This window comes from Oreochromis niloticus, linkage group LG10, assembly GCF_001858045.2.
Source record: "Oreochromis niloticus isolate F11D_XX linkage group LG10, O_niloticus_UMD_NMBU, whole genome shotgun sequence".
NCBI classification, from domain to species: Eukaryota; Metazoa; Chordata; class Actinopteri; order Cichliformes; family Cichlidae; genus Oreochromis; species Oreochromis niloticus.
In genome coordinates, this window is record NC_031975.2 from 10,921,093 (window position 1) to 10,942,097 (window position 21,005).

Genomic DNA, 21,005 nt, shown 5'->3' on the forward strand with positions numbered 1-21,005 from the left:
GGTCAGATGAATTTGAAACTCGTTGTAATAAACAGGTATTGTTCCCTGCATGGGAACCAACATATATGCAAAATATTTTCATTTCTTTAAAAAGCTTTCATTTGCAACCCAGCTTGAAGCACACTACACTGGGCAGCATCTCTCTCCAAGAAGTCTAGAAATGATCCCTCAGCTGTGCATCATAGCTGTGACCACTGGGCATTATTAAAAAAAAAAAAAAAAAAAAAAAGGATATGTGGGGGAATATGTCTGCCCTGTCAGCAACTGCCCAGACTTTGCCTCATAACTCATCTGTATCGTTGGGACAGATTCTAGTGTGATGTTCATATTTTTAGATTTAGTTTAACCACTGAATGCAACAAAAGCATAAGCCCAATTCCCCACATACAGGTGCTTAAACAGAAAGTCAGCAAGCTAGAGAAAAACAAAAAACAATTACTGGAATGATCTGGGTTTTTTGGAAGATATATTTTTCCACCTTACCTGTCATAGACTAGTTTCCTAGCACCTGTGGTCATTTTGACTCACAGCATTTAACTATAGTGGGTCTTTTTTTCTTTTTTGGGGGGGGGGTTTGTTTGTTTTTTGCATATTCAGTCTGATTGTTTAAAAAGTGTAGATCTAGTACGAATAAGATTTTTTTAATGACTCTGCTACGAGGGGTGATCAGGTCTAACATGTGCTGCAAAGCATGGGATAACACTGGAGGGTGGTTTGCAAAATTTTCTATTTTGCCGTTGTTGTCACAATTTGCTAAAAAGGCTTTTGCCAATGCAAATGTGTCTGATCTCTCTCTCTCTCTCTCTCTCTCTCTCCGTGCAGGCCTGCTCACTTTACTTTTTGATTTGGTCAGTCGTAGATGGGTTTTACCTCTGCACGAAACGTGTGCGCCCATGAGTGCAGTCCGAGGTTAAGGTGCTTAGTTAATGGTTTCTAAATTGGGATTCAGTCGGGTTTTTTGGATGGTGAATTTAATGCACCGGCGTATCCCGGTGGTTGCCTAGTAACGCGCTGGCAGTGGGCGCCGTAGAGAGATCTCTATGGTGGGCGCTCCATTAAAACCGTTGGCGCTCCTGACCTTGGCGTCGTGAATGCGCAAAGCACACAGACTGTGCGAAGCAGGAGATAAGAGTGAAGATCTGCGCGTTTGATACCGAAACCGGAGAAATATTCCACTCACACTCACACACACGCACGAAACATATTGTTTTATGTAACTGACGGGCATAGTATGGAGGAAATCTCGAGATGGAGCGCGTCTTAGCTTGTGAATAAGCAGGTGAGTTAACCTAATGATTCTGATATTTTTTAATGCTTTTTTTTTCTTCTCTCCATGAGATGAATCTTTGTTCAGATTGATCACTGACATCTGGGTTGACTGTGTTCTTTAAAGCGATTGCTTAGCGATTTGCCACAGTGGCTCTTTTCTGTGCTCGGTGTTTTATTTTCCCCATTTTATCCAATATTACACCGTCCTAGACCTAGATTAAACAAGCTTCCCAGTCACAACGTGAGGCGCGCGCGCACACACACACAAACACACACACACACACACTACAGCAGTTTGTCGATGCTACGTGGGCTGTGGCTTGGTTTTCTCTCTGGGTCTGCATCCTTGCATTAATTTATAAAGCAGTGATCATTATGTTTGAGTGCTACCTACACCTTCCGCGGAGGATATCCCCCCCCTACACCAATCCCTGCTCCTCTTTATTGCCTTGCAAAATTAGGGGGATTTGGGAAATCCACTGAAACGGGTTTGATCCACACCAGTCGAATTACAAGGGCATTGGGAGCTCGGTAGCCCACTGTTGTCTGACACAGGCTCCTTCTCCAATCTTTTCATGTCAGGGGGGGCCCCGGGCTACCAAGATCCAGTCGATAAGATGTTGTTGAGATTTTTTTATTAGTGGTGAATTGGAGTTGATATGTGTGCCTGTCAATGATGTAGGTGTAGAGATAGTAATGGTGGGAGTGGAACATGATTACAGCAATCATTCTAATAGGTCTGTAACTAGGATCAAGTCAGTCAAATGGGAATTGAAGTATTTTGGCCTCAGGGAAGCTAGGTATTCACTTAAACCACCTCTGTGGCGCACCCACATGTGTGTGTGCATAGTGCAAACAAGCCTGTTAGAGTAAAACATTATGGTTGTAAAACAGTTTCTTTTCTTTTTTTTCTTTCTTTTTTTTTAAATATAACTTAGTTACTGGGTTCTGGGCATGTTGCCAGTCTAAATTGCTAAATAACTTGCAGTGTATCATACTTGACTGAGTGATAGCTCAATTTTATTACATGGCCCATTTGGTGTAAGCTATAAAGCTTTTATCCACATCTGTCCCATCGCACACCAGAAGAAGTTGGGAAAGCAGTATGCAGGCGCTTTGACTGTCTGCAGTGACGTCAGTGAAACAAAAAAAGTATTTTATATGAGGTACAGCCCCAAAAGAAACCACCTCAGCCTTGCTCCGACACTTAAATTAGGACTCTGATTTGATGTCAGATGGAGAAAAACGTACCGATGGGTTGAAAGCAACACTGCAAATGTGTGATGAGAAAGATAATGCCTCTCATTTTAAGTCTACATATTGTCTCCTCGATCTCCAGCAGTGCCTTTTTTTTTGCTGCTTCTTAAACCAGAGACAACTAACCAAGTCTGACTAGTGATTCCCGCTGTACAGCATGTTACCGCTAATTTCATAATGGATAATGATTTCACAGCAGGTTTTGTGAGGAGAGAGAAGGCTTTTTCACCTCTAAATGGATCCAAATGATTTATTATCTGTGTCACTTTCAAACCAGGAGATGTGCCCTGATATACAGAAGAAAAAAAAAAGGAAAAAAAAATCTGGTTCTTTATCTTTCCCATTTAAATGTCGTGGGAGCTGTACATCATTGTCGTATAAAAGATAGGGGATAGAACAAGTCTTGTCCTTTTTGGCTTTTGGTGGAACATTCATAACTGTTAATTAATACAGACAAAGCTGGCCCCAGGCACAGATCTACAATATTTCTCAAATGAACCTCGGTGCTAGTGTGAGAGTAAAAATGTATCTGAATTGTCTCATTGCTTGGAAATGGGAATAATGTAATGATGTTCATATTGGTTGATGCACAGCACCTGCAAAAGAAAAGGACGAGCTGCCTCTGTTTGTGTTTGTGTCCCTGCCAGTGTAAACAAAATGTTGCAGAGAACGAGGAAAACCGGTGCGCCACGGCTATAGTTAATTACTGTTTATAATAGTGGGAAGAAACTGCTCCCTTTCTTATTAGTTAGGTTCATCGGGTTAAAAATGGAGCTGTTTAGCAGCAGGCTTTGACAAACCTCAGTGAAGTGCTCATCAATAATCTAAATAGGTTAACAAGCTTGCTTTTGCTTTGCCTATTGACATGCCAGTGTGAACCTGATGTTAAGCACATCACGCCTACTGCTGTCCTAGACCATAAGGACTAAGATGGGATGAATTTTGTATTAGAGCGTCATTAATTGGATGAGAAACTATGCGTTTTGTTCTCTATAGGTCTCCATGGGATAAGGTTACATTTTATTTTACCACTGTGCACACATGTGGTTGGGGTGACTGTGTGTGACGCTTACACACCAATAAATCAGTAACTACTTATTATTAGGTACCTGGTGATTGCATTTGCGGTGAGGTAGGAGATATGCTAATATGTGTTAATATGTGGTCAGTTACTTGAAGGACTAACAGGTCGAAAATCAAGGAATTCATTTTGCAGCTTCCATTTTTGTGCTTTGCAGTTATGCAGTTCTTCTAGGAAATGAAAACTGTAGTGGTTAAAAACTAGAAAAGGCAGTAAAAATCCAAAAGCTAAAATAAATCATCCTGCCTTGAACTCTCCATTCACTGACTTACCATTTATGACACCTGAAGGTAGTGGAAGCAAAAAGTGCAGAGCAGTTACAGACATAAAGGCTTTTCCAAATACTCCACCCTGTGGAGAGGGTTGGGTCCCATCAGGCATGTTTGTTCTGCGAATGTTCATCACTTCCATTATGCATCATGTCAACAGCTGACAGTACTGCTTAGATGCACTGAAAGCCTAAAAAAAAAAAAAGAAAAGAAAAAGACTGCACTTATGATTTGGGGTTTTTGAAATAAATTAAACACTGAAACATTCCAGTCAAGTCATATTTATTCCCCGTGAGCGCGTCGTTTTTTAATCTTGCTTTGGTACTTATCAAAGATTCGTCTCTTCTGCTCTGTGTTGCTTTTACATAAGAAATGGAGTTCTTAACACCTTTTAGCTAGAGATGGTTTCGCAGCGTCACTCCAACATCACAGCAGATGGGTTTTTCAGATTTTCCCTATCGCCTCCTCCACTGATACACAAAGATCAGTATTCAGTGATTTGTGCATGAGCAAGCATAAAAAGGTTATTATCAAGCCAGTGTGTGCGTTTAGCGCTAAACTGGAGGAAGGTAATGCTTTTAATAAAAATATCATTTATGTGGATATTTTTGCTTTTTTTTACTCTTTTCACACATTTTTCTGGTCTAATTTGTCAAATCCTCTCGTTTTCAGATCTGTGTTCCCTGCAATGAAAGCTGGAAGTGGGGGCGCTCGATACCTGGTTGAGGTGTATTCGGATTTTATAACTGTCAGATCTAAAGGCGCAGTGAGTGATGTCTGGTTGACAGGGTCAGTGCAGAGGGACTGAATAGACACTAAAGTGTGCATTTGTGTTGTGCAAGGGCACCATCTTGCCCAGACCATGTGGCTGGCTACATTTAGAGACCATCTGTTGCCTCCACACCTGCTACATCGGCAAGGGACTGTAACCATCACCCATTGTGCTCTTCTTTGGTGGATATTATGTTCCTGCTGGTCACTGACCAGGGCAACGAGCCAGAAATTCTACCCAACTGTGACCACCCAGTATGGGAAACTGCGCGGCCTCAGGGTTCCAGTGCCCAGTGAGGTCCTCAGGCCAGTAGATCAGTATCTCGGGGTCCCGTATGCTGCCCCACCTCTGGGCGAGAAGCGTTTCATGCCCCCTGATCAGCCCTCCTCCTGGTCAGGTATCAAGAACGCTACCCACTTCATGCCCGTCTGCCCTCAGAACATCCACAACACTGTGCCAGAGATTATGATGCCAATATGGTTCACCTATAACCTGGACACAGTGGCCACATACATTCAGGATCAGAGCGAGGACTGCCTGTATCTAAACATCTACGCTCCAACAGATGATGGTGAGTTGGTGTGGTAAAAAGGACAGCAATGGTGTTCCACGTCCATTGATCACTGTTTATCGTGGCCCTGATGTTGTGCTGTGATCATCATAAAGCATGCGTGTAACCAATATCCATGCCACTGCTGCCAGCAAGGGCTGATTTACTGCCCAGTGCAATGTCATCATTGTCTGACATGTTGCTGTCACATTAGTGGGTAATGATTTGGTAGGCAACTAAAGAGTTTTCCCTGATGCCACTTAATTGATCCTCTGCATACCTAAACATAGACAGACTGAGGCATGTGCATGTTCTCCCAGCAACAGATATCGAGGGAAGTACTTCAGAGCCAAGGTGTTGTTCAAGCACTGGTCCCCCCCTTTAACTAAATTAGATTTTTGGTATTTTTTAAAATAACAAGCCTACAGCACCAGTGGAAATTACAGCAGTGCTAGTAAAAGTAAAAGTGCTAGCTTTCCATGTTTTCTGAAACTTCTTTAAAATTACCGAATCACTGCTTTGCTCCGACAGCATGTCTGCTGGGGGCTAATTAGTGAGGTACAGGAGTCAACCGTCTATCGCATGCTGAATCCCCTCCTATTCTTCTAACTAATAGAAGTGTGAAATGAACCAGCGAGGAAACATTTTGAGTGAATCTGCAAATTAGCAGCACAGTGTAACACCACGGTAATGCTGCATGTTCCCTAAATCAAATGTTGACAAACAGAGTTCTTTAATTCAGGTTACTTCAATTAGGTTTTGGTTTCTTACAGTGTATTGCTTCCCTCCAGAGCATTTGTCATAATGGGGGAGGGAGCATTGAAAGTTGAGCCGTGTTCAACTTGTAAGACGCCACGCTTTGGCTGGCTTTTCTCTGGTAGCATAGCAACAACAGATAAACAGCCTGCTTGAGAGGTAGCAGTCCAAAATGGTGCAGCCCCACAGCCCCTCAAATGAGTTCCTCCAACAGGCCTACTCATCTGGCCACAAACAGGTTAAATAACACATTATTTCAGAGTAACATTGCCCTTTTCTTCTATACATTTTTCTCTCTTCAGACTTGTTCATTGTTTATTTAAAATGCACCTGGGGCATGCTCTGACTTTATTACTTGTTTCACTGATGTGAAACCTCTTTTTCACTTACCTCCAGTGGTCTGTCTCGTCCCGTCACATTACACAGGCCGTTTCTGAATATTGCACTATTCACAGTTTTATCACTATTCACCAAAACACTATATACCTTATATTTCACTCCCTTTGCAAAGAATCAACGTGACACTTTTTCTAAATATAGAGAGCAGGATGAACCAAGATACGTGCATCCTTCACTGTCACAGTTACTGAAGCGTTCAAAGGCAACAGCATGTGTATGTGCATGTGTGCGTACTTACAAAAAATTTAACGGGTAATACCAATTTGCTAAAACCTGAATTATAAACAGTAATCATTTTGTGTCATAATGTTAGTGTCTTAACACTAACATTATAACTAACTTCATCTACCTTTTTGTACCGAGGAAAGTCTGGACCGACAGTATATTATTTAAGAGGCACAGTCAACCATGCTATTTTGAATTCTGTACTTCTTTTTTTTTTTTCTTATGTGAATCCCAGGGAGCCAACACAAGAAAAAAGGGGCGGCTGAGATACATATATCTGAAGGTATTTTTAAGAGCTCAAAGTCTTGATGCATGGATTCTTTTAGTTTCATGAAGATCTTACACTCCTTTGTTTTGACTTTCCTAAAGAACTGCGGGGGTTTCTTTTTATTTGAAGAGGAATAAGAAAAATGTTATCCGGTTTATGATTACATAAGTTTCCTGTTAGTGCATCTCGGTCTTGTACTGAACACAGTTGCAATCCTTTCAGTAAGTGCTATATCTCTATTTTCATGCACATTGATCCAGAGATTGCATTATTACTTATCTGTCTTATAGTCCTTTGTAAAGACAGTCATTCGTCAATATAATAAATTGGCCCCAAAACATGAAATATAGATTTTCTGTTCGTAGCGAAAACAGAGGACTGTTTCCTTCTTAGCTCATACTAGTAAATAGAAAGAGCTCAGAGTAGTGTGACACCTTCCAGTTCATATCAATAAAATTAGGTCTAAACATAGACAGTCTAAAATTTGTGGGTTTTTAATACTGCTTACGCATGCATGTTATACATAATGCTTGCTCCAGCACCACACATGCACTATAGAAATCGTGGTTAATTATTTATTATTCATACACACGTGTCAGAGCGTATTTGCCATTTGTCATTACAGCTTCCAGACCACAGGCCTCCCACCCTAGCTTGCTTCTGAGCACATTTTCTAAGCAGTCTTTTCCCATACCTCATACTCAAGTGGTTGGGGCATAAAGTTTTAGTAACAGTTCTCCTTTAAGTCTACATTTCACTACTGTTCCACCCCCACCTCTGCAGGTGTTTGCCTAGCATCTGTGTGTGTGTGTATGTGTGCGTCGATGTTGCAGATATAAGGGACTCCGAAGCGCGGCCCGTGATGGTCTACATCCATGGAGGCTCCTACATGGAGGGCACCGGCAACATGATGGACGGCAGCGTTTTGGCCAGTTATGGAAATGTTGTCGTCGTCACGCTCAACTACAGAATTGGAATACTAGGTGCGGTACATTCTAATGGCATTTCAAACAACACATTTAGTCCTGCTTGAACTTGGGAGAATAAACTGTCACCGCTGTCATTAGCATCAACTGTGTTGCTGTTATTACCTTTTAAAATGTAGTACAGACATGAGAGAAAACTATAGTGGAAAGCTGTACAAGGAAATATAGCTTCCTGAGATCTGGGTAGCATAGTGTAGCTTGATCTGCATACAAATGTTGTCTTCAGAGGAAAAGCTATGCAAACACTTATCATGCCATGTCCTTGTTTCACACAATCTGTTTTATACCCACTCTGAAAACACAATTTATCTTCTTTTAGATGGATTTATCTAATCTGTACAAGATTATCAGCCTTTCTTCGAAGTAAAACAATTTAAATACGCTACAGAGGGTTGCGCCATTCGCAGGCATTTACAAGGTCGAGGGCTCCCCCACACCCTCCACCCTGTGTTTAACATTCAAAACAGTAAGGTGTTTGGATGAGACTTGACAAGCGGATCAGTAACAAGAGCACGTGTAAGAGCAACGGTGACCTCGCTGTAGTTTTATGACATTTATTTCTGGAAATAAAAGGTTTATTTACATTACATTAAACGTTATGAAGTCACTCTTATGAGGAGAGCATTGAAATTTCATGAGCAGCGGAGCCTCGATCGCTTGGTAAGGGGGGCTGCTGCTTGGAAGACTATTACAAGGAGTCGGCTAAGGTAGTGGAACGCTGTGGGAGAGAGCAAAGGCATATTTACACCTGAGGGGGAATGGTGTCAGTTCATTCAGACTCCCCGCTGGGCTACAGCTTTAGATCAAAGCTGTGACATATTTGGTCGAGCTCTTCTTCACCACTGGCTCTGTTGTCTCTCTGTATACACCAGGCTTCCTCAGTACCGGTGACCAGGCAGCAAAAGGAAACTACGGACTCCTGGACCAGATTCAAGCCCTACGCTGGATAAGTAAAAATATCGGGTACTTTGGAGGAGACCCCAGTCGCATCACGGTTTTTGGATCTGGAATTGGTGCTTCCTGCGTCAGTTTGCTGACTCTATCCCACCACTCAGAGGGTAGGAATCTGCAATCACTGTTTTTGAAGTTGTCTCTCACTTTGATGTGGTGTTAATCCCCGCTGTTTGGGCTATAACTAATGCAAAAATTCAGCACCAGTATATCAATGAACCTGAGGTTTTGGCGGGGGGCAGTTTTAGAGTTTTGTTCTCCAAATGAAGCTCCAAATGCTCTGGCAGGGAGATGAAGTGTTATGATATGGGAGTAGGGTAAAGGGGGTATTCGTTAAGTAAGTGATTGCTTTTGTTCCCCTCTACTCAATCTAATCAGGCTAAAAGCTCTGCCTCTTAAAACGTGAAGCTCTTAAAGAAGCCTACTGGCATTATAAAGTTTTCAGCATGTCTTCGAGTTCACCTGTGACCATCAGTTTTTACCATTCCAACTCATTTATATTTCAGTCTCTCGGCGTCACGTTTGTTTACCCTTGTGTGCCTACCTGCAGTGTCCGAAAATGATTTAAAAATACCAACGATGTTGTGTGTTTGTCGTCTGTCATTGCAAAACCTTGAGCGAAGACATTGTTTACCAAAGACAAGGTTGGCATGAGAATGAAGCAGTCCGAATTCTTAAGATATTCTCATTAAAAACTGATAAACCCCTCCTCCACGGCTCTCTCTCGCTCTCTCTCTCTCTCTCTCCCTCTCTCACACACACACACACACACGCACACACACACACACACACAACTGCTGCATTAGTGTTGTGATTGAAAACATACTTTAAACCAAATTATTTCATATATTTTGAATAATGTAAGGCACTTTGATTTTAATTAAAATTCCTCTGTAAAGGATATACATTACCTACAGGAATCTTCTGACACTCGGTAAAAGAAAACTAGGTAACAATAAAACATGCTGTTTGATTTACAGTCATCCAAAGCTCCTTGCAAGAATCAAAGATGTGTATTTCAATATGGGTGGCCTGCTGGGAATTGAACATCTTATCTTTGCTGTATTATTGCCCTGGTTCTCCCATTGATGCTGGACAAAATCACGAGAAGGACAGAAATTGTGTGTTTTCATCAATGCGAGGACAGGGAGGCTGCGGGAGTCGTCCTTTGTGAGGTTTGTATTGGATGTCCTAGCTCGGCTGCAGCAAATGCACAAAGACCTCCGGCTGTCTTTGAAGTAGACTAGCTAGCTGCTGCCCTAAAAAATTGAAATAAATGACAGCAAAGGAAGGAGAAAGTGACACTGCCCCTGCACTCCTTTTCCAGCGAACGCTCTTCCTTAACCCCAGCAGAGTATTTCTGAGTTGATACATATCACTTGTCATTTTTAGGTGCTAGAAACAAAATCCCTAGAGACAGAGGTGACGCACTGCATATAAACAATTCAACAGAGCAGCGTGTTTACTGTATCAACACTGAAGGATCAGGGTAACTGCATATTCAGCTCTCTGCACACACACCCCTGCACCACAGAGTTGGCACCAGCAAGCTACGTGTATGCTAAGCAGCTTGTTAGGAGGACGCCAATAACGTTGCTGCAATTACAGTAGCTCTGTGCATAACCAGTGTAAGGAAAACTGGAACCTCCTCACTGAAAATTGAGCCGAGTTGAAATTGGTTTGATGTGCATTCCCTGTCATCTGCATATAGAGAAGACGCCACATGAGACAAATTAGAAATCAGCCGAGAAAAGAATGGATTTTCTTTTTGCCGTTTTTCTTATTCTCAGAAGAAGAAGCAACATTCCTCTTTACTAATTTATTTCTTCTACCCGCTGCTTTACTTAGCGGCGTCTCATCTGCTCAACTCGCCGGCCTTATCATTCTTTGTATTTCTAATCTTCCTGATTAATAATCAAAGTACGTCACATGTGGCCTTGTTTCATCTTGTTGCCACAAGAAGCAACAGGCAGCCAGCCTCAGATTTAGTTATGAATACCAATTAATGCAACGTGAATCATGTATTTGCTCGTGGCAGTCAGGAATGCTGTTAATAAATATGATTTTGCTGGTTAACCTATGTTCTCTGTGCCTTTGTCCTGTGTGTTTTTGTTCTGAATTTTGTCTCCCAAGGTCTGTTCCACAGAGCCATCATCCAGAGTGGTTCAGCGCTTTCCAGCTGGGCTGTCAACTACCAGCCAGTCAAGTACACTCGCATGCTTGCTGAGAGGGTTGGCTGCAATGTGTTGGACACAGTAGACATGGTGTCCTGCCTGCAGAAGAAAAGTGCTAAAGAGCTGGTTGAGCAAGACATCCAGGCTGCCCGTTACCGTGTGGCTTTTGGCCCTGTCATCGATGGCGATGTCATCCCAGATGACCCAGAGATCCTGATGGAGCAGGGCGAGTTCCTTAACTATGATATAATGCTGGGTGTTAATCAGGGAGAGGGCCTGCGCTTTGTGGAGAATGTGATGGACCTGGAAGACGGTGTGTCTGGCAGCGACTTTGACTTTGCTGTGTCCGACTTTGTGGACAGTTTGTATGGCTACCCAGAAGGAAAAGACACACTGAGGGAGACAATCAAATTCATGTACACAGACTGGGCTGACAAGGACAACCCAGAGACTAGGAGGAAGACCCTGGTGGCCCTCTTCACTGACCACCAGTGGGTGGAGCCGTCAGTGGTAACGGCTGACCTACACGCCCGCTACGGCTCGCCCACCTACTTCTACGCCTTCTACCACCACTGCCAGAGCCTTATGAAGCCAGTGTGGTCAGATTCAGCGCATGGAGATGAGGTGCCTTATGTATTTGGCATCCCCATGGTGGGCCCAACTGATCTCTTCCCCTGTAATTTCTCCAGGAACGATATCATGCTCAGCGCTGTGGTTATGACTTATTGGACCAACTTCGCGAAAAGTGGGTAAGTAACAGTGGATTCAGCAAAAAGTAAAGTAATAAGAATGTGACTCATTTACACATTCGTTGAAATGCATTAAATTGCCATTCACTATCTAATTTCATATTCCTGTCTTGGCTTAGAAATTGTTGTGAAATAACATAACTGTCCCCAAATTGTGTTTTAGTTTTTATTGCTTTGCATCAATTCCTGACATTAAAAAGATTTTAATTTAGACAACGTATTGTGCAATAGGTCTCCTTGCCTTTGCTGCAACTGATTTGACCTCATTAAAAATATTTTAAAAACAGTTTAACTCTGCACCCATACCTGTGAACTTAATTGCTTCCCCTGCATACATAATGCCAAATCCTAAAAGAAATCAGACATCACTCCAGCACAGTCATATCAGCTGACAAAACTGAGTGCATCTATTTAGTCTCTTATTTAAATAGTCAAAGTCTTGTTTAGCTATCTCTAAAACCTGGTGTAATGCACATAACACAGTTTCATCACTTTGGGCAGCTGTCCTAAAGGTAAGGGCTAATAAAATTTACAGCTTCATTCGCATAAATGTTTAAAGCAGTTCATTGGTGTTTAACAAAAAGGTTACATTGAAGAGAAAGTTTGAAGACACAGTTTAGATGTGCTCTATAAATTTAAGGCCAGCTTTAGTGAGTTGTGTTTTTTGATAGGAGTGACTCACTTTGTCACCACAGGAATACGTTGACTTGTATTACAGATAAACGCTGGTAATAAATAAGTGTTTAGAGACGAACTCTTATTTTTCACTCAGGATCTGTCTTTCCTTCTGGCAGATTAGCTTTTTTTTTAATCGATTTTACAAGGAGGCAAAAAAATGCACCATATTCATCTAAATATCTGTCTTCAATTTTCAGCGATTGTGAGTTTATTTTACCCAAAACAAGCAAAGATCAAATTGCACTAACTGAAAGGCTTCCAGTTGGATGTGAAACAGAGTGGAGCTCTGCACCTTTCTTTCTGACAGCTTTGTTTTTCAATTCATCATACCAAGGCAAAGATTTACTAAGTGTGTTTGAAGATAAAAGACATCTAAGTGAGTTGTGGTGGAGGGCTCCCCTGCTGCATGCCAGAGTCTTCCTTCATTTTGAATGCACAACTGCAATGAATCTTTGTGGGTGATGGCCCTAGTGGTTGGCAGATATGCAGCACTGGTCACTATAGGCTGCTGTTTCAGTGTGTGGGGAATGAGGGGATGCTGAGCTCTTGAGGAGAGTTTGTGATATTACATTGTGTTGACCTGTTGTTTTGCTTTTATATTGGTAAGGTTTCTCTCCTCTTTCTGTATTGCATTTCATTGTAAAAGCTATCTTTCCTTATATATTTGGAAGGGCAACATTTGTGGACTTGACTTGTGGGCCTGAGCAATGAGGTTAATGTCATTTTCACCAGAGGGGGCAATTTTACCAGAATGTTTTTTTAAGTACAAGAAAAGATGATTTTGTTAAAAAAAGAAAAAAAAAAAGAAAAAGCTTGTAAAAGCACCAAGAGTACCAATTCAACTTCTTTAATCAAGTAAAAGTGAAAAAGTACAGGCTGTGAAATGTACTCAAAGTTTTACCAAACTAACTGACTCTCATGTTATATTAATAGCATAATAAAATAATATTAATACATAGGAATAGAAAGTCTATTTCAACTTAAATTGTAATTCTGATGAATGCACTCAGCCTGAATATCTGTTATGCAGAACAGAAGCAGAGGACAAACAAAGGGAATAAATAAAAGCAGCTCTGTTTGCATTTGCCTTCAACTGCAGACTTTGCCTCAACGGCTAAACAGGAAAATGTGTATAATTAGTGAGATTTAGCACGTGTGTGAAGCCTAAGATTGTGGTGGTGCGGTGTGGGGAAAGAATCACTTAGAACTAAGATAGAATAATTTCTGTTGTGAGCTCCATTTTTTTTGTATACAGGCTCTGATCAGCTGACCTATGTAGCTCCTCTGAATTCAACAAGATATAGGCAAATGCTTTTTGCATAAACTGATTTCCAAAGCCTAGACAGAATACAGCTAGTATAAAGGTAGAATTCATTGAGTGAATCTAAACAGCACGATCAACTTCAATCTACTGATGTAATTTTACATTGACCATGAACACCACAGCTGCTCATGCACCAGTCCAACATAGTACAACACTATAAACTTCACTACACTACTGCAAACCTGCATGCCCTTCATGAAATTGCAACATTTTGTGTAACCTTTAAATAGCAAAATATTAGTATAAAAGAAATTAGAATGTTACGTATAAGCATCAATTTCAAATCTTAGTGAACAGACCTTACCCTTAAAAATAATCAATAATAACCCTAAAAATAAGCCCGTCCTTTTTCTTACATCTTTCTCCATTTCTAAGTGAAGTTATCTCACTTTCTTTGCTCTCTCTGAGGAACAAAAACAACAACAATACTTTTAGCTAGTAGCTGTGCGGCAAACTGCACAGAAACACTTTGTTTGCTGATATTTGTTGAACTCTTAGAAATATTGAATTTAAAATTACCTGCTAGTTAAAAAAATATTTCTTCCCTTATGTTCACTTCTTTTCTGTAGCTCTAGCAATCACAACCAAAAACATCATTCCAGATCATTATAGTCCACTTAAACCCCTGAATATATCGCTAATTGAGGCATACATTTTTCTTTATTTATTTTTTTAATTCTTTCATCTCTTTGTGTATGGTTAGCGCCAGTGATTGGTACAGCAGTAGGATTGTCTTTTATGTTTTTTGTTGTTCCCTTCATTTAGATTCCGTCTGATGTTTGAAGGTGCTCAGTGACAGCATATAATAACTCCCCTCGAATGGCTAAAGTAAACATTTAAGTAATGAGCCTGTTTAAAAAATGTAAGGAGTAGAAAGGAGAGTTATTTGTGACAAACTTAGGGAGTAAAGGTAAAAAGATGCCAAAAAAATACCTAAGTAGAAATTCCTGCAAATTCTACTTAAGTTTAAGAATAGTAACTGTAACAACAAAATACTTTGCACTTCCCTCCTGTTATTAAAACAGTAGTGATGTAGATATTTTGCAGTAGTGATGCCCATTAATGTTAGGGCAAATATAAGCCAAATCACATATTTAAAAAATCTAATATTCATCGACTTAGGATTGAAGAGGATTGTGCTAAAAGTTAATATATATTGAAATTAATTTCCCTCCAAGGCTAAAATTTACCTGTGATGTTTTCATAGGGATCCTAACAAGCCAGTGCCACAGGACACCAAGTTCATCCACACCAAGGCCAACCGCTTTGAGGAGGTAGCCTGGTCCAAGTATGACCCCTATGACCAGCTGTACTTGCACATTGGCCTGAAGCCTCGTATCCGTGACCATTACCGTGCAACCAAAGTAGCCTTCTGGAAACACCTGGTGCCCCATCTCTACAACCTCCATGACATGTTCCATTACTCCTCCACCACCACCAAGGTCACACCACTGGATCCCACCCAGTCAAATGGCAAGAGGTCTGGGGGCACTGGACGCCCCCCTTTATCCACTGCCCACAGTAGCGGAGAAGGAGGGAGAGAGATGGGTCCCCTGATCATGCCAAACCCGAGAGATTACTCCACAGAGCTCAGTGTCACTATTGCTGTCGGGGCGTCACTGCTGTTCCTCAACGTTCTGGCCTTTGCTGCTCTGTACTACCGCAAGGACAAGCGCAGCCGCCAGGACACTTCACAGCAGCCCAGTCCGCAGCGTGAAAGCAAAGGCAACAATGCAAGCCACACCACAACAGTAGACGAGACCTTGTCATCCCAGCAAAGGAACCAGTGCGAAGCCCTTCACAATCCTCTCCATGTCTCGCCCAGTTTGGACTATACGCTCAGTCAGCGCCGCTCCCCTGACGACATCCCTCTAATGACCCCCAACAACATCACCATGATCCCCAACTCCCTAATGGGTCTTTCCAACATGAGTCCATACAGCACCTTTCCCGCTGGCTACAGCTCTGCAGGCCTGCCCAGCACCCACTCTACCACAAGGGTATAACCTGGCAGCCAGACAGAGATGAGAAATGTGACATAGATGAAAAATGGAAATGTAAAGCTGTATTTAGGATGTGTAGGTAAAATAGGATTTAATATGTATGTTCTGTCTTTTTCCAAAGGTGTACAACCGCCAACATCCTGCCTTTGCTTTCTCATAATAGGAAGTCTAACTGCAGAGTCATTTTATAATAATCATTTTCAAAGGCAGTCAAAAAGAAAAAGTGCATTTCATTTTCCACTTTGGCTTTTTTGGAACTTTACCTAGCAAGAACTTAGTATAATGTTTGTACAGTTGGATTTGTATGGGAAGTTTTTCTTACTCTGTGATATCTATTTTGATCTCGTGGAACAAAGTGACATTACAACTCATGGTGGACAGAGATGAGATCTGGGAGAAGCATAAAAGCAGTATTATTATTACTATTATCAAGCTATTTTATACATATTTCTCATGGTACATTGCTTATTATGAAAATGTATTTTTACTGTAATTACTTTAAAATGCCTTGTACAGCACATCGCTTACATGAGGAATTACTGTGGAGTCATGCCAACAATGGATTGAAGTTTTACTGGTCACATGTGTTAAAACTGTCCAATTTACCCAAAATGTTTCTATCTGGTAGTGCAAATTATAGCACTGTGTGTGTGTGTGTGTGTGTGTGTGCGTGTGTGTGTGTGTGCGTATGTGTGTGAGTGTGGCTTGGTTTGTGAGAGTGTGGTGCGAGTGTGTGGCTGACAGCTGCAGTACAAAAATGTAAATTAGGCACTGGTTGAAATTAACCATTGGGTTTTGCATATGTAGTATTGTGTAATTTATTGTAGTCTATTTGAGTAACCTTGCTATATTATTGTTTTATGTGCTTTTCCATTTTTGCTTAGTACATCGTAGCAATAGATCTTCTGCTTCACTATAAAGAGAAAATTGCTTAAGATGTGTTTTTCCTACTCTAACCAAACTCATGGTTCTTTTGGCTTGGCTTGTTTGTACAGAATAAACTTAGACCAACATTTTATTTGTCGTTTGTTTATGAAAAGCCTACTGTAAGGTCTTCAGAGAGATGACTGTAATTACATTGTAACTGTATGTATACCAATTCAGTTATTCACATTTAAAAAGCAGTTTTATGAACCTTGCAGAATATTGCTCCCTCTCCAAGTGGTTTGGACCCCTTGTCAAGCTAAACCCAGGGGTCATTCTGTACTGAATGGACACGATGGACCTCAAGCTTTGCGATTTGAGTTCTTTGAACCTATAAAATTGTTTACTGGTAATCTAAATGAGATGGCTATTAAAAGATTTTTGGAACTAAAGATGAGTCTTGTCTGAATCTGGGATTTGAACACAATTTGTAGGGAAAAAGCAAGTATAATGACATCCTATAAATCGTATACGTTAAGAAAGGTAGTCCTAAGCTGTATAATATCTAGGTCATGATTAGCCCTAGAGATGCAGTTACAGGGGAACTGTGCTGCATTTACACTGTTACACTGTTCCTGGAGTGTTTTTTTAAAACCATGGTAAGCTGCTAAAAAAAATTCATGTAAGATATTTGAAAATCTGGGGATAAAGAAGTGAGATCAACAGACCTCTGTAACTGGCTTCTCTTCTTTGCTTGAGGCTAGCAGCTGGATGCTGCATCAGCTGACACTATTTCAGCACACCTAACTCTCCAACTGAAGTGTTTTCTGATGAGTTGCAAAAAAATGATCTCTCCAGTTCAGTTATAATTTGGATTTTAAAGTCCAGTATTGTTAAATAGTTTGAATGTGATGCTGAATCAGTGGAATCTCGATTATTTCCAGTGAAGTAATTTTAAAAGATGTGAGGTTAATTTGGGTTTAGATAAGGCTTGGGGTTAAAATCAGACTAGATCTATGTTGATTTGTTCTCTCTAAAGCATTACTAGGTCAGTAACTTATATATGCTATGTTGGTTATCTTTTCCGAGTGTAATAGATAACATAATGGATTGGCCTAGCTTCTGGGTCTGAAAAGTGAAACCAGCACAGATATTCCTTAAAACTACAATCTTTCTAATAGCCACTGGGGCCAGTACTGGAGGTCTATGAGAAAATAGCCTTTGGCTTTGACATATGTAGTAACTCCTACTGAGTTTTTGGGTTCACTCACTTGTTCAAATTAATTCAGTGTTATTTATATAGCGCCAAATCACAAAAACTGTTGCCTCAATGCGCTTTATATTGTAAAGGTGTTACAATACTAAAGAGAAAATCACAAAAATCAGACAATCCAATTATGAGCAAACACTTAGTGTTGGTGGGAAAGAAAAACTCCCTCTTAACAGGAAGAAATTTCTGGCAGAACCAGCCTCAGGGAGGGGCAGCCATCTGCTGTGAACGGTTGGGGATGTGGGGAGACAGGACAAGAGAAACACTGTGGAAAAGAGCCACAAATTAATGACTAATTAAAGGAGAAAGGAGAGATTCTTAGAAAGAAGAGGTCCTCTGAAAGAAGGATCTCTCCATACACCACATTGGAGACACAAACCATGCCATGGTGTCAATCTATGTCCAATCTATGAATCACAATCAGATTGCCTTTTATTGTCATTGCAATATATAATACAAGAAATTAAGGTGATATTTCTGCCAACAAAGACATTCACACAAAAAACAGTTTTTACACAGTGAACCAAACCCTTTCAGCAGAAGATAATAAATATTTATGAATATGAATGAGTCCAATTTTTTTAAAGTGCCTCATAATAATAATGTTTAATTTAGAACAATGTTTGCACATGGAGAAAAACTCATGTTGTTTTGATGGACATGTAGGGTCTAAGCAGGTCAAACAGCAAGTGACCATGGTGGAAGGTTTCTTTAGTGATCCTGAAGGCTCTTGAGAGGTATCTCTCTCTTGCAGTCTCTTCATTGGAGGGGAGGATACAGCCAGTGATCTTTTGTACTTTCTTTGGATAGCCTTTTAAATGTCCTGCAGTGCGGGAGGCCTGGTGAGATTGTTGGAAATAAAGGTCCCAAGAAATTTAAAATCATGGACCCTCTCAATAGAGTCTCCACTGATGACCGAGCGAGCCTCTGCTCTTCATGATGTCTATGATTTATTTTGTTTTCTTTTGCAAGATTGTTTGCTGAACACCACATGACCAGTTGATGGACCTCAGCCCTGTAGAGAGAGTCATCTACTGCTAATATGAGTCCCACTAGTGTGGTGACATTAGTAAATTTAATAATGGTATTAATGGGATGGACTGAGGTGCAGTCTTTGGTAGGAGAGGAAAGACGAAACTCAGCCAGCTTCTTCATCAGGCTCTATGGCATGATGGTGTTAATGTTGAGTTATAGTCAACATAGAGCATCCTCACATTTTTTGATTCATTTGATGATTCAAGGCGGAGTGGAGAGCTTTCGAAATGGCATCCTCTGTGGATTTGTTCACTTTGTAAGCATAGTGATGTGGGTCAAGAGTCAGTGGAAGACAGGCTTTGATGTGATTTGATAGCAGCCCTTCAAAGCACTGTGACATTGTGGATGTTAGAGCAACAGGTCTGTCTGTAGTCAGTGAGGGAGTCAGAAGCTTTCCTTGAGTCTGGATTGATTACAGATGACTTCAAGCAAGGTGGGATAATGATCTGTGCAAGGGTTAAAGATGTAGTAGTGAAGACTGCTGAGGTCTGGACAGGACACGCCTTGAGCACTTTGTTGGGTACCTTGTCAGAGCTAGAAGCTCTTCTCAGCCTTCCTTGGGTTCACCAATCTAAACATGAGGTTCACATCACACTCCTGTACAATGATTGGGAGGGTGCTGGTAGTAGGTGTAGATGGAGGGCCCAAACTGGGTCTTTTAACCTCAAAGGCAGCAAAGAAGCAGCTTAGCTCCTCTACCAGTGAAGTGTTCATGTTGTTGAGTTTGAGATTGCTGTCCTTGTGATTAGTGATGTGTGTCCTGCCAAGCCTGCCTGAGTTTATTGTCAGTAAAGTGGACCTCAATTTTCCTCTTACAGTCCTGTTTGGCCTGATTGATGCCACTTTTCAGTCTTGTCTTCGAACGGACATGACGGCTAGATCATTCAGTCCTCAAGAGAGACTGGACTTCCTTTGTTATCCAGAGTTTCTTTTTAGAAAAAAACGCTGATGTGCTTAATAACACAGGTGGAGATGGAGCACAGTTTGTGTATATTTCAAAAATTCCCCATTTAGTGTGTGCAAAGCAGTCCTGTAGCTCAGTGATAGAGCCCTCTGGGGAGGTTTTAATGATCATTATGTGTGGCTTTGTTTTTTCCTGAGGTCTGTGTGCTAGGTTAAGGAGTAGTCAAAGATGGTCTGACAGACCCAACCATGGAAGGGTCACCGTGCTGTATGCATCCCTGATGTTTGAATACACCCATGTGGCTTTGTGTATAGAGCCGCCTGGCAGCCCTGCTTCTGCCTTCCTCTCTTCATGGCACCTTCATTGCTTAGCAGACCCAAAAACAACCTATGGTGAGCCTGGAGGTCTCGTTATGTCCACTGGGATGTTGTGAACTCACCAGAGGTCCAACATGATAGCCACAGGACACAGTTTATAAACTCCTGACATCTATATAAGAGCATATCTTTACAGAGCATGAACAGCAATGCCACAAATAACACAAAAGAGAGCCAAGAGCTATTGCACTAATGCACAGAAGTTATCTTGAGTGTAACACATTGTACACTGTATAAATGATCAGATCTACATCCATCATTTATATACATATTATGATTGTATCTAGCGTTCGCTATCAGACACTATGGCAGTGCAGCAAGTAGTCATAAGACACTGTACTGATGAATTGGCACTTTTGTCCAGCATGTGGCGCGTTGAGAATACTAAAATTAGCCAGATCTCATCTTTTCATCTTCTTTGCTTGGTACACACCTCTAGAAAAACCACCAACACATTCCTTACAGTCCTCATGTTTCCTTAGGTGTTCCTACTACTGCAGTTGTTTTAGGCTTCATCTTTTAATCATGTTAAAACACACTGGCTGGTTTCATATCCCAAATACCCAGCTGAAAGAGTCTGAGATCACTAAAGATAATCAAACAAACATGGAGGGAAGCATAGTCCATCCTTACTTCTGCATCTGGGAAAATAAATAATTTAAGCCCTCGCCACAGGAGGCCTTTGGCACTGAAGTCACTCCCAACTGAGCTTGACTTGTTTTTGTCCTCCAAGTGCTTGTTTGTTTGTTTGAGAGCTGTTTGTTTGCTTTTTTCATAAGATAACACGACACACATTATGATAACGGTGATAAGAGATTATGTAAATACTTTTACAGGGCACTTC

General features: G+C 41.1%; 1 protein-coding gene across 2 annotated transcripts; it reads left to right on the plus strand.

Moving 5' to 3' along the window:
• The first annotated feature begins 882 nt into the window (after positions 1–882).
• On the plus strand, positions 883–17,027 carry nlgn3b (neuroligin 3b). Of its 2 annotated transcripts, XM_003456852.5 has the most exons (7): positions 884–1,279; positions 4,549–5,219; positions 6,814–6,861; positions 7,680–7,829; positions 8,705–8,890; positions 10,917–11,706; positions 14,916–17,027. In XM_003456852.5, the coding sequence occupies exons 2-7, from the start codon at positions 4,739–4,741 to the stop codon at positions 15,712–15,714; spliced, it is 2,454 nt and encodes an 817-aa protein (XP_003456900.1). In that variant the 5' UTR covers positions 884–1,279; positions 4,549–4,738; the 3' UTR covers positions 15,715–17,027. The 2 variants fall into 2 exon arrangements, with proteins under 2 accessions (XP_003456901.1, XP_003456900.1); XM_003456853.5 differs by lacking the exon at positions 6,814–6,861 and having other exon boundaries at positions 883–1,279; positions 14,916–15,714.
• The last annotated feature ends 3,978 nt before the right edge of the window (positions 17,028–21,005 follow it).